This window comes from Syngnathus acus, chromosome 17, assembly GCF_901709675.1.
Source record: "Syngnathus acus chromosome 17, fSynAcu1.2, whole genome shotgun sequence".
In the NCBI taxonomy this organism is placed as follows: domain Eukaryota; kingdom Metazoa; phylum Chordata; class Actinopteri; order Syngnathiformes; family Syngnathidae; genus Syngnathus; species Syngnathus acus.
The window spans coordinates 3,363,195-3,376,717 of record NC_051102.1 but is presented as its reverse complement, the minus strand read 5'-3'; the positions used below and the strand labels follow the sequence as shown (position 1 = coordinate 3,376,717).

Sequence of the window (13,523 nt, the reverse complement as noted above, 5' to 3'; positions counted from 1 at the left end):
ACTTGTAATAGAGCTTTAAGTTTAGTTTAATGACATGTCCATGCTATTGTCCTTGATTATTTCGTCACAGTGCATTTGTTTGTATCTCAGTTCAATGTAATGCATTGCTCCTTTACAACTTAGGTTAGTTCCCCTTCACCAACAAGATTTTATGTCTGTCCGAGCATTCGGCACTTGACGATTCAAAGATTATTCAGTTATACGATTATATTATTGCAGAAGCCTACGTTTCTTATTACATCTGCAAAATAGCCTGCTGTTTTGTTTAATTAAATGCTGTTAAATGTTCTTATTTTTCCAACATTGCCAATTTGTACATATAAGTAAATAGAAGGAAAAAGACACAATAAAATAATACTAAAGTGTGTTTTAAAAAATTTTGTTTTTCCCTGTTTTCCAAGAATGTGACCAAGGCAATTGTACTATGTGGCCGACGCAATGTAGTAGAAAATGTGTTCAAATTGCATTGCTACTGAATTGGGGATTCGTCATTGTAGCTACTTGGTGAATTTCAAAATATGCATGATGTAATTGTATTCACGAGAACTGCAGGCTGTGCGTGCATGTGTGTGCTCCTCCTGAAACATAACGGTGTTTGAGCTTTCCTTTGTTACCACTCTCTCCACCCCCCCCCCCCCCCCCGCCTCTCTCTCTTCCTTTACCTCACCAACTGCCTCCCCCCTATTCCTTTAATGATCTCTCCTTCTCGTTCATTCTCTGGCTCTCCTCAGTAGACAGGCAAAACATCTGTCCAGCACATGAAGATAGTTTTTTTTATAAAACAAATATGTTACCAAACTCCTGTGCTCCTGGGACTGAAAAACACAGAGGAGCATCAGGTGAAGAAGAATTTCCCTGAAAATTCCTTCCTATGTTTTTTTTTTTGCACATGGCACATTCTCCAATGTTTCAATTGTGTAAATGAATATTTTAAAAATGACTTTCAGTAACTATAGCCTGAAATATATTATTTAAATACAGATGAGTTTAATGTAGTTAAAATAACTCACATATACAATTACCTGGATATACTTTGAAAAGTGATTAAATGTACAGTATTACGTTGACATATACCTTACAAATGGAAAAAGAAAATTGCTGACTTGTGTGTAACTGAAAAGACAGGTGGACCTACTTGAGATGTTTCCAGAAAAATAAAAGTTTTCACCCACAAAATAATGTATAAAAAACTTGAGTGCTGCCAATCTTGATGCTATATATGAAACAAACAGTGAATCACCTCCCACGCATTAAAATACAGGTTTGTGTTATTTACACCATGCAACTTCATGAGAGATTTTGCAGAACAGACAGCTGATGCTGTTACACACCTCATATCCAACATTTTTTTTGTCAGGCTCAATTTGCAAATACTACCACCTTAGCCAGAGATGAAGATTGGGGCAAGGGGGTGGGATTGCAGCAAGCTATTTCAGAGGCCCCCAAAGGGGGAAGAAAAAAAAAACAACAGATTGGGAGATAGGAATTCCACAATCCCAGTTTGCCTGTCTGAGAGATCTGCCAGCTCAACATTCTTTTTCTACCGTAGAAGTTCCCTTTGAAACCCAACTGCAACTATGTTGAAGGTAAAAGAAAAGGAAGGGGTAGGATTTAGAGTAAAAAAAAAAAACTGGAAAAAAAGAGGATGATGGGCAAGATACAGAAGAGGAAGAGAGTGATAAAAGAGTGCACAGTATGTGTAAGAGGGTCTGAATAGTCTGCTTCACCAGGGCCTCACCCCCCACTGTAATGGGACCTCCTAAGATTAGCCTTCATCTGAGCTTGTCCGTATTGACCACGATGACCCCAGGGCCCACACTTGTCTTCTCACTTCTTTTGGTAGGCACACACAAACGTCACTCTATTCATTACTTCCTTTAATCACAAACTTAGTATCTCTTGTTAGCCACCTCTGACCGACCAACGTATTTCCTCTAATCACACACACAACCTCCTTATTACAAGGAAGTGGGCCCTAAAAGAGAAACTCTAGGCAGGGCAAGAAGAAAAGCAGAGACATAAAGAAGGCAAGCTTTTCACCACCACTGGTACAAAAAAAACAGAGGGAAGCAAACTAAGCCAAACTTATGGGGGGAGATGACATATAAATGTGTAAGTTAACATATTACTATATGATACATTATATTAATTCAACTATATTTTTCTGTGTATGTTGAGTCAGTGGCAGAAACCATTGATGGTAAAATCCGAGACAAATATGTATCGCACACTTTCCATAGTTTTGAGTCACATAGTAAACATGTAAGTAGAGCAACCTCTCAGGCAATTCATTCCTTGATGTATCCAGTCATTTTCCTCTTTGCTGAAAACTTTATTTTAAATCCTGTCTGTGCCCCATAATGGTACATGTGAATTTCTTCCACAAACAGAAACATGGGAAAGTCTATGTTGCGTGGACCCCATACACCGGCCACATGGAGGTAAAAAATGGAAAAATAAGTAGCTGGATGGATAAACTGTTAGTATGAATAAGTTATTGCTGCTTGCGTTGTATTTGCTAAGCTGCGTCCAGGCGGATGTTTGATTGACAAGACAGGGCTTTTCTTGGCGAAGTCACTGCCTACATTTTGCGGATGTGACCTACTGCCTTGTTTGTTATGTTAAGGAAATGCAATTTGAAAGAAAAAGATACAGGAGGAAATGTTATTTCTGTAATGGACTTAAAGGATATACCACTCGTTTTTTTAACACACTATGTTGCCATTGTTAATTTCTTTTTCTTTTACTTTTTCTTTTACTATTTACTTGCAATACAGCAACATTTTTTTCCAATTCTGTTATTTAAATGAGGTTAATAATTAACTTTTTTTACAATGCAACAGAACTTTGGGAAATATCTTGTTAATGTATTTAATATTCCCCTAATCTGATATTTTGGGGAGGTGTGTTGCTCTATGGATAACTAATGATGCAATTCTACTCCTATCCACTAGAGGGTCGTATGTGGAAAGCCAGGCGAACATTGCATACACGAGCAATCGAGGAAACTTGAGCTTGTACTCTCCCTGTACCTAAAGTGGCTAGCCGGCTAATCGTATGCACGGCGCAGAAGGTTGTTGTTTTTCTCTTACAATTCTCAAGTATTTTCTTTGCTACGATAGAGGTTTTTAAGTACGTCACCAATAACGAGACAAGCGAGACAAACACCAACAAGTTAATCTAAATACGCTCGATGACGTACCACCATTACCAGGATGTTAGCATATAAACTAAGCAGCTAGGTGGACAGTCTGCACAAGTAGCCAAACAGTAGCGTCCGGATGATTTGAACAGTGCCACAGCGGATTCTGGGGGGTTTTGAGTGGGATTTGCATGATGTCAAATAGGCGCTCCCCGCAAATCGCTGGAGGTGCGAGTTCTGGGCCCAGCACAAGTAGCAGCACTAGTAGTAGTAGCAGCAGTGGTACTGGAGGAACCGTGAACCCAAGTGGTGGAAGCAACTCTGTCACAAGCAATGGAAACAGCTCAGTTACTAGTGTGTCCTCTCGGACACTGGCAACAGCAGGTGACAGTGGCATGTCGGTGCCAAGTTTGGTCGCCGTGTCATCAAGCCGAGGTGGGTTCGCTTCTCTGATTAGACCTTCCGCGTCCTCTAGCAGCAGGAAGAGGTCCCTCCACCAGGCACCTCTCTGCAACGGCCTGTTGAACTCCTATGAGGACAAAAGCAACGATTTTGTCTGGTGAGTATCTGACAATTTGACTCATTGGTTAGTTAGCGTTCGTGCGCAAGTGTCAGATGTGCAACCTCAACTTTGACTAAAATGTGACAAGATCAGCGTGAATACTTTAACATAAATCACAGTAATTTGGTTTGTAATATTCTGGTTAGACAGCAAGCATTGTAATATGTACTTCTGTCAATTCAACAATTATCATCTTTGTAGGTGAGATTTTTGTCTGGTTTTGTGAATTAACAATGTGTGCCTAATGAAATGGATGCTTAGGTCGACGTAATTGTACAGACCCTTTTCCATGTTTGTAAACAACGATGACTAATCCGGATGCGCGCTCACAGTTAGTGCAGAAAGGACAGCGGGGTAATCTAGCCTAATGGACACACGTTATAAAGTCGACTAAATGTAAAGCACAGGTATCAAGTAACAAAGTAGAAAGCCATAGTTACCTTACTTTAGTCGAAAACTTGGGATATTTGTTCTTAAGTGAAGTACTCCACTTATTTTTATGCAAATATTTGTATTTCTATTCCATACATACAAAAGGCGCATTACTTTTTCATTTTGGATTGTGTTCATTCCAGTTAGAAACACCAATATGATAAGTTCAATGAGTTTGATTGTTGTTGGATGAGAAATATAAACATATAACATTCTAACACACCCTAATTTGACCTAAACCAACAAATGACAATAGGTATATATGCAGCTCAAGCTGGTAGACTTAAATGTAACATTTGAATACAACATTTAGGGTGTACCCCGCCTTCTGCCCAAACACTACACACTTGTAACACTGGAAGATGTTGGAAAGTGGCCCGATGTTCCTTTTTATTCAGTGGAGAAACTTACTGCAGGCTACTTTGAAGTTGCGGCAGTGGATGCCCAGGAAAAAACGGCTTAAGTAAAGTTAACGAATCAAAAGCTTAAGTTATTAATTCGGATTAAAGAAATTTTAACTATGCTCCAATTATGCGCGCACAGTTTTTGATGATGTTGGACGGAAAGGGGTCTATAGAGTCAGCATGCACATAACAGTTTTGTGCTTACTTCTTCTAGCCCCATTTGCTTTGAAATGATCGAAGAGGCACACATGACCAAGTGTGGGCACAGTTTTTGGTAAGTGAATTTGAGCCACTTCTAAGATTATGGAGATTGTGACTGATTTGGATGGGCGTGTGTGCGTTTGTGTATTTTCTCTGCCAAAATGAATTAAAAAAACAACAACAAAAAAAACTTAACTCTCAACTGTTTGCAGCTTCAAATGCATCCGCCAGAGTCTGGAGGATAGCAACAGGTGTCCCAAATGCAACTACATTGTTGATAATGTGGATCAACTTTACCCAAACTTTCTTGGTAGGTGGTGACTAATAGTAATTTAGATTGAGTCAATGTATTATGCTTGTTGTGTAGTGGAATATCTAAGGTCAAAGAAATCTGTCCTGCTAGTAGATTGATGACATTTTTAAACTGTTTTTCCCATTTGAATTGTTGAAACAATTGTTTGAGCAATTTCAAATTTAAAAAAGCATCAAACGATTAATCGATTGTCAGATATAATTGTCGATTAATTGGTAGGATTCTTGGTGCTTTGAATGAGTCTGCGTGATGATATCACTGTTTGTCTTTCATACTCGCTTTTTGATGCTCTTTGTGTGTGATGGACGGGTCTATCTTTGAGAGACCAGTTTTCGCTCCACAATTCCTACGACCTCAAGTGCATTAATTTTATACTTTAGGTTAAAACACAGCCCCATGCCAAGTGTAAGGTTTTAATTAAAACTTTACCTGGAAAAATGTGCTTGTAAACATGTGAGCTTGTAAGGAAGAAAATGCAAAGGAAGCACAATGTGCTTCATTTTCATTTCTCTGGGCCACCATGGTAATGAAATTAATAAGTGACAAAATTGTGACAGTAGTTTGTGAAGCTGTTCCACTGGTTTAGGGTGTTTCTCTGTTTTCTATCATTTACTTACGCTTTTCGTTCTCCTTTACTGCCACCAGTGAATGAACTAATCCTGAAACAGAAGCAAAGATCAGAGGAAAAGAGACTTAAACTAGATCAAGTAAGTAAAATGCATCCGCAACTGTCCCAGTTGTATGACATCCAGGCTGACAAAAGGGGGGCAAGCCAGTTACATCTTACTGATCAGTCTCTTTGACCCCTAGAATGGATCCAGGTGGCATGTTTTCCAGGATGTGTTGAGTCCGGACCAAGAGAACCTGGACCTGGCAAATGTCAATCTAATGTTGGAGCTATTGGTTCAGAAGAAGAAGCAGCTGGAGGCGGTAAGCCAGCATGCTCAACAAGTATTTTTATCACCTAAGTCGTTGTTGTGTTTGGAAGTTTTCGATCGTCTTCATATAAGTCATATGCACACAACTAACCATCCTGATAGTAAATAAATGCTCTCTAGGGTATCGACTGTATTACAGCTGCCAAAACAAAGTCTTATGGTGTTACTTAATTGTCATCCTTTTCTTAGTTGTATCCGTTAGTGAGGAAGATTTTGCATTTCTTCATGGTGTTTAGTGACATTCAGGACAAATGTATGTATGTCTTCGGGTAATTTACAATTTGTTTGTCAACTAGGAATCCCAAGCAGCTCAGAGACAAATTCTCATGGAGTTCCTTAATGAAGCCAGGAGAAACAAGAGAGAGGTACTATTGCTTGTCAACTTATATACCGTGTCTATAAGTAGCAAAGAATTTTTCAAAAATACTCTTCTAAAATGATGTCATGATTTAATTTAATTTATCTCTGTGGTTGTTTTTAACAGCAACTAGAGCAACTACAGAAAGAAATAAACTTCCTTGAAGAGGACGTAAAGCGTGTTGAGGTAGGATGATTTATTAAACTAAACGTAAAAAAAAATAAAAACAGGAGCAGTGCTCATGATTCTCACATCACCCTCGAGTCAGCCAAACATCTTATTTTATTTATGTTTCTTTCCAGGAAATGAGCGGACTGTACTCTCCAGTAGAGGCAGAGTGTACAGTGCCCAATGTCGAGGCCCCCTCACCCTCAGCCAGGTACTGCTTGACCCCATCAAATCATCTTGCATCAGCTTTTTTTTTTTTTTTTTGTAAAATACAACTTTATTCACGACATACTGGTTGATCTATGCCAAAAGGAGCTCAAGATGACCCAGTGAAGGTCAAACAATTCTAGGACACTGCGCAACCTTGTGATGATGTCAGAGATTTGAAAACGTGCTGGTGGGAAATAATGGAAATAGAAATAATTCATTCCTGATTCACATTGTTATCATTGGAGAACCCGTATTAGCGATAGTCAGTTTTTCCAAGTAACATTTTGACATGTTTAATGTTTATTCAGTAAAATTAAGTGGTGTTAAAAAATAATTTGCCATTGAAATTGAATCTTAAAACTGCACATTATGTTTATAGAATTTCTTTGAAAATATCTGCCTGTCTCTCCTCTAATAGCTGCAGTAGCATAATGGAGCCACCAAACTATAACCAGCCACCAGAATTTGGTGTAACAACCCAGGTAAGCAAGATGATATTTCTATTTACGTACAATTTTGTATCAACCTGTCTGTTATTTTCCATGCCTTGGGATCTGACCAAAGTCTTTGTAAAATACAGGGCAAAAAGCAGACATGGTATAATAGCACACTAGCATCAAGGAGGAAAAGGTTGACTGCTCATTTTGAAGATCTTGAGCAGTGTTACTTCAAAATGTCACGCATCTCAGGTAAAGCTCACTGTCACTATTTTGCTTTCTAATAACTCAATTGAAGTGCCATTGCTGAACTGACAACAGCTTTAGTTGATCTTCTACTCACAACGTCAAGTGCATTTCTGTTCTAGCTGACTTTGGGCGAGTGGGAAGTGTACACCTGAGACTGGTACAGGGCACATACCATTTAGGACTCATTTCATTTCTGTATTTGCAACTTCCGCTGTCCGAGCTCTTCTGTTTACATATTCGCACCTCCCACCAGAGACACCATTAAAGAGAGAAGAGCAAGGTGGGAGGGGGCAAATGTTTGGAGAAATAAGACATTTGTTCCCAGAAGACATCATTTCATGGCAACATTTACTAAAGATGATGTCACATCACCGTCATTGCTGTGTGCGTCAGAAATCTCAGTGAATCATTACTATCACTTCATACGTACACTACTAGACATTCTCCCCCCCATCATAAAATATACACAAAACACATGCTTCTATGCTTGTTTTTTTTCTGTTTATTTTCCAGATGAAGGGAGGAACTTGAACCAGCTGGATGACTTTATGGAGTGTCTCTCTAAGTTCACACGCTACAATTCTGTGCGACCCCTAGCCACGCTCTCCTACGCCAGTGACCTCTATAATGGGTCAAGTATTGTCTCCAGGTATGACACGTGAGATATCTTTGTCAGAAATCATAGAACTTTGTAAGTACACTATAGTGGTTTATTAACTCTTGGGAGTGCAAATCTTGTGCTTGCAGTGGTTCGACCCGCAGAAAATGGCTTTTTTACTGAATTATTTAACAGCAACTTAGGCTGGGTACTCAAGGTTTTTTGTTACTCTTGAATTATTTTTTTATCTTTTTATCTGACCCCACACAATAGTATAAATAATGACATTTTACAGATTTCATAATATTCTCAGATAAAACGCCACATGAAGTGCAACTCATTGTAACCAATGGGAGCATTTGACCCCCATTCGGTCCCTACAGGATATTTGCATAGTAGAGGAGCTACTGTGCATACTAAATCTAAGAGTCAATGCAACTTTACTCATCACTAAATGTATAATACTCACATTATTCACCTAAAAATAAACATACATTTCAAACGTTTTATTTTATCATTCACCTTTCTTCATCTATCATTCAAATTTTGGTCTTCAAGTAAAGTAATGTGGTGGAGTGGTGCCCTAGCGCCATCTATTGACGAGCCTGCATTGATGGCCACCTGTCTTGCACACTGCACTCCACAAGGGAAATGGAAGAGCCACAACAGCTGGGCAACATTACTGTTCGTGGTGATTAAACAGCCACAGACAGATTGAAGAAGAACAATTAATTCTAAATAGCTTCTGCTTTTTATTTTGGGTTTAGTGGCATTTTTTTTATTTATGGCATAATCGTCTGCTAGTATGAAGCCATGTAGTTGGGGATTTTTTCTTGTGTACTGCAGATAGGAAAAGTTCTGCAATAAAGATGTTGTGTATGATAATGAGAATTTCTTGGTTTTGAACGGGGGAAAGTAGTGTTTGTGCTTGTAATGCTTGTGTTATGTCAACCTTTAGCTGAAGCCTTTATTTGTTTGCTTTATTTGCCTTCACTTGTTAAATTGCCACATTATTTCTTATTGCTATAGCTTTAGGTTTAGAATTAAGATTGGGTGTTATAAATTCCAACTGCTTTGAGTCATAGAGGAATGTGTTAATAACATTCTGAAATTGATTGACGTGTGTGTTTCAGCATTGAGTTTGACCGTGATTGTGACTACTTTGCTATCGCTGGTGTGACCAAGAAGATCAAGGTGTTTGAGTACGGTACTGTGATCCAAGATGCAGTAGACATCCACTACCCTGTCAATGAAATGACATGTAATTCTAAAATCAGGTGAAAATCCCCCCAAAAGTGAATCATTTAAGGATGTGGGTCAATATTGCAACAAACATAATCCCAATTTTGTTCATTGTAGCTGTATCAGCTGGAGCAGCTATCATAAGAACCTCCTGGCCAGCAGCGACTATGAGGGCACAGTCATATTATGGGATGGCTTTACTGGCCACAGGTCCAAAGTGTACCAGGTACTTAGATTTGGGTTTTATAGTGGAATATTGCTGACCTCAGATATTTTCCTTATTGTCATGTTTTAAGATGTCCCGTTGTTTTATTCACAGGAGCATGAGAAACGGTGCTGGACTGTTGACTTTAATCTGATGGACCCAAAGTTGTTGGCATCTGGCTCTGATGACGCTAAAGGTAACTGAAGGATAATATTTTTTATTCAACACCAGATTGATTTGTGATTTTATTTTCCAGCACCTCAATCAAAATGTCATTGCCTTTATTCTCCCTGTAAAAATGCTTGTTACAACTGACTTTTGTGGATGATTGATGCCTGTTTTGTCTACTTTTGATTGTCAGTGAAGTTGTGGTCAACTAATCTGGACAACTCTGTGGCCTGCATTGAAACCAAGGCCAATGTCTGCTGTGTTAAATTCAGTCCAACATCCCGGTATCATCTGGCCTTTGGCTGTGCAGGTAATCTTGTTGTAATCGCTGGGATTAAAGTTTTATCTCTGTGCAACTGCCTACTATTGTCTACGAGCATGATAAACTGTACTGGTTGCAGTATAATAATTTGAATGAATGAATGAAAGTTCGTCAAAGATTTTTGTTGCATTTGGAGCATTGAGCAGCCTATCTTTGACATGAACTCAAATGAACAGTTGTCAGTTATTTAAGATTTCTAACAGGCACCAACTGTCTGAATAGTGTTCACCCATATTCATTTTGTATTTTCTTGCAGATCACTGTGTCCATTACTATGACCTCCGCAACATTAAGCAGCCACTCATGGTGTTCAAAGGCCACCGAAAAGCTGTCTCCTACGCTAAGTTTGTCAATGGAGATGAGATCGTGTCTGCGTAAGTCTACTTTGTCTGTGTGTAGCTAGAGTTTTTTTTTGTTTTTTTTTTATCAATCTGTTTTGTTGATAAGTACAGGGAAGAAAGTAATATATGTTTAAGTAATGGTTAAATTGTAATGGGTTTCTTGTTGTTCAATGTACCAGCCCTCTGCTTATTCTTGTGGAAATAGGTTTTAATGTACTCTTGCTGTCTGAACTTGTTTTGACAATGTTTCTCAGCAATGAAATGTAATTATAGCTATAAACTTGCCACTGAAAAGCTCCTTCATTGTTTGAATCACATTTCAGGTCAACAGACAGTCAGTTGAAGCTGTGGAATGTCAACAAAGCTCATTGCCTGCGCTCCTTCAAGGGTCACATCAATGATAAGAACTTTGTTGGCCTGGCTTCTAATGGAGACTATATTGCCTGTGGTAAATATTATGGTTCTATTTTGTAATACAGTGCACAAAGAAAATTGGCCATACCGCCTTCAGTATATACTAGTACCTGCATTTCCTTGATTGGTCCAGCCAAGCAGGGACACTGCCTCAATATAAAACCATGTCTATGTTTTTGTGTGCAGGCAGTGAGAACAATTCCTTGTACCTGTACTACAAAGGACTTTCCAAGACACTTTTAACATTCAAGTTTGACACGGTGAAAAGTGTGCTGGATAAAGAGAAGAAGGAAGATGACATCAATGAGTTTGTCAGTGCTGTCTGTTGGAGGACTTTACCCGACAGCGTGAGTTTTTGTTATTTGCAATCATCACTTTGCTTTGGTGGCAGGCTCGGTGGTTGAGTACCCCTGCTCCTGGGGCATTCTGTAGTTTTGTTTTTAAAATAGTATTTTCTTTTTCAGGAGTCAAATGTGTTGATTGCTGCAAACAGTCAAGGAACAATCAAGGTTTGTGTACATTTTCGATGATCTTTTACCTTTCTTGTCGTATGCAAAGATACATCACTGTCCACAATTTATTTTTTCTTCAGTCCAGGCTTATTAGTTGTGCTTTCAAATGTTTAATTATGGTCCGTACCAATTAATGTTTGTACGCACGCTCTCTTTTGAGGTATGAAGACAATGTAGCCTAATTTATAAGATACACAATAGTACACTTACACGATTTTTAAACTTAATATATTTCATCTTTATTGAAAAAGCACAAGATGGAGAAATCTGGAAAAAATGTTTGAATAACCGCCAGCTCAAAGGCAATCATTTCTTGCCACACTAATCATCAGCAACTGCAATGATGAATATGACTGCCTGGAAAATAAATTAATGTCTCATTGAAAGACAACATTAAAGAACGTTATCAGCTTTATTTCTTTGTAGTCACTCTGAAAACACTCTCATGCAGGGATTTTCAATTAAAATTTGAAGGCGATCTGTTGCAAGGGTTTCCTGTGATCTCCATTTTGTCTACTGTGATTGATGGCCCATTCATTCAAATATTATCTAAAAACCACAATGACTCTAATTCGTTGCCATTCTAAACAGTGCTTATAACTGAGGTTTGTTCCTGCTTATATTTGGAATGTGTTTTGCATTTTATTTCATGAAAACATGATTGGTCTGTAAAAAATCGGTTATTTCACTCGCCATTTTTTACAGTGTGCGAATGGTATGACAATTTCTCAAACATGCTATTTCCTGTGTGTAAGTATTAAATGTGTTCTAAAGTGAGATTTTTTTGAAATACATACTATGATGCCCGATTCCCTCAGTGACTGTAATAATAGAGAAAATAAAATGAGTAACTCATTATTTTACATTGTAACCAAGTAAAGCGTTACCCCCAACACTCGTGACGTAAAGTATCTTTTCCCCTTGCACAGGTACTTGAGCTTGTCTGAAGACCCTGATCCTCAAATGATGAAGACCATACCTTGAGCCGCGTGTTTGATAGATGGAAGAGGCCAAGCTGCCTACTGAACTCAGAGTGCCCGACCCCCAAGGAGAACGGATGTTTAAGGAGCTTTGGGATTTTTTGTCAGCATCTTTATACTCGGACATCTGTATGCCATGCTGTCATTTTATAGAGGGGATTTTTTTGTTTGATTTTTGTTACAGTGGTACAGGTACAGTAAAGCATCTCCATGTTTTTTTTCTCCTCAGATCCATACTTTTTAGATTTTTTTTTTAATTCATCTGTTGATCTTTGGTTCACGTCCAGTCAAATGCTTTCAACCCCTTGAAGACTAAATGTACAGGACTATTTACCACACAAGTTTGTTTTTACATTCTACTTCAAATCTCAACCCAGCCCTGAATGTTTGTCGGACTTATGTGGAATTTGTTTTCCAGGATGGAAGAAACCAGTTGTAATAATTCAGAATAAAATAAAATTCTGTCAAACATATTGTCAATTGTCAAACTGAGACATTTAAATTGTTTGATACTAATAGATCATGGTAAGGTTGAGAAATCCCTTCATTTATGTATGTCTCACGTATGTAACCAAAGGCATGGCTCAAATATGCCATATTAAAAGTAGCAGTGGAAATACTACAGATGAAAACAACAGAGCCCAGTTCCAAATCAGGCAAACTGTTTAAGCTTAACCGATAATCAGGAGGATTTGAAAAAAACCACTAAGGCCTACCTATTTTGTGATGAATGGAAGAAGAGCTGATTTCTATTTGTATAACTGAATAAATTATTTCTAAACCATTTTGTTTCACCTGGTCATGAAAAAAACCCCTCATCTTCAGTATTTCCCAGTGTTCTCTTGACTGAGCCTGTTTGAGGGAGTTATAATTGATAATGGGTTCCATGTGTGATGTCTTCTTTTTTTTAAATGTTAATGCTCAAAATGTTCAGTTTTTTCCACATATCCTCGGAGCTTTCATGAATGCAAGATTATTGCACGTGACAATTAAGCGTTCCATTAAGTGAAGCCATAATTTAATTTTAATTGTCATGGCAGATTTATGTGCTGTGGGATAGACAAACTATTGTTCAATTGTAATTTCTATTCTGTGGAAATATTGAAATATTGTTTTGTGTGTCTGAAAGGAAGGTCCATGTTTACCTCTTAGCTTATCACATTGAATAATAAATTTGTGTTTACTTTCGGATTTTATTCATTTGGTTTAACAAAAATGTCAAGCATCTAGGAAATACGGTACATTCATATTTAATTCTTTCATATTCCTAAACTCAAACATAATTTGTCAACCTGGAAGAAAGCTCGACACACTGACAACTTCACAC

The 13,523-nt window shown here is 38.1% G+C and overlaps 1 protein-coding gene across 2 annotated transcripts; it reads left to right on the top strand.

The window, feature by feature from the left end:
• Positions 1-2,990: 2,990 nt before the first annotated feature.
• On the top strand, positions 2,991-13,384 carry cop1 (COP1 E3 ubiquitin ligase). Of its 2 annotated transcripts, none has more exons than XM_037276365.1 (20): positions 2,991-3,701; positions 4,755-4,814; positions 4,954-5,051; positions 5,700-5,761; positions 5,865-5,984; positions 6,289-6,357; positions 6,477-6,536; positions 6,653-6,729; positions 7,147-7,210; positions 7,309-7,417; positions 7,928-8,063; positions 9,146-9,289; positions 9,372-9,480; positions 9,574-9,655; positions 9,821-9,937; positions 10,206-10,323; positions 10,614-10,738; positions 10,891-11,051; positions 11,169-11,213; positions 12,146-13,384. In XM_037276365.1, the coding sequence occupies exons 1-20, from the start codon at positions 3,334-3,336 to the stop codon at positions 12,161-12,163; spliced, it is 2,142 nt and encodes a 713-aa protein (XP_037132260.1). In that variant the 5' UTR covers positions 2,991-3,333; the 3' UTR covers positions 12,164-13,384. The 2 variants fall into 2 exon arrangements, with proteins under 2 accessions (XP_037132260.1, XP_037132259.1); XM_037276364.1 differs by having other exon boundaries at positions 7,279-7,417.
• The last annotated feature ends 139 nt before the right edge of the window (positions 13,385-13,523 follow it).

What these genes read in the sequence shown, in the direction of transcription:
- cop1 (XM_037276364.1), top strand. Translation starts at nt 3,334, where the DNA reads ATGATGTCAAATAGGCGCTCCCCGCAAATCGCTGGAGGTGCGAGTTCT. An exon ending in TCTGGCCTTTGGCTGTGCAG is followed by an intron (nt 9,938 to 10,205) that starts GTAATCTTGTTG and finishes ATTTTCTTGCAG; the next exon opens with ATCACTGTGTCCATTACTAT. An exon ending in TGGAGACTATATTGCCTGTG is followed by an intron (nt 10,739 to 10,890) that starts GTAAATATTATG and finishes TTTTGTGTGCAG; the next exon opens with GCAGTGAGAACAATTCCTTG.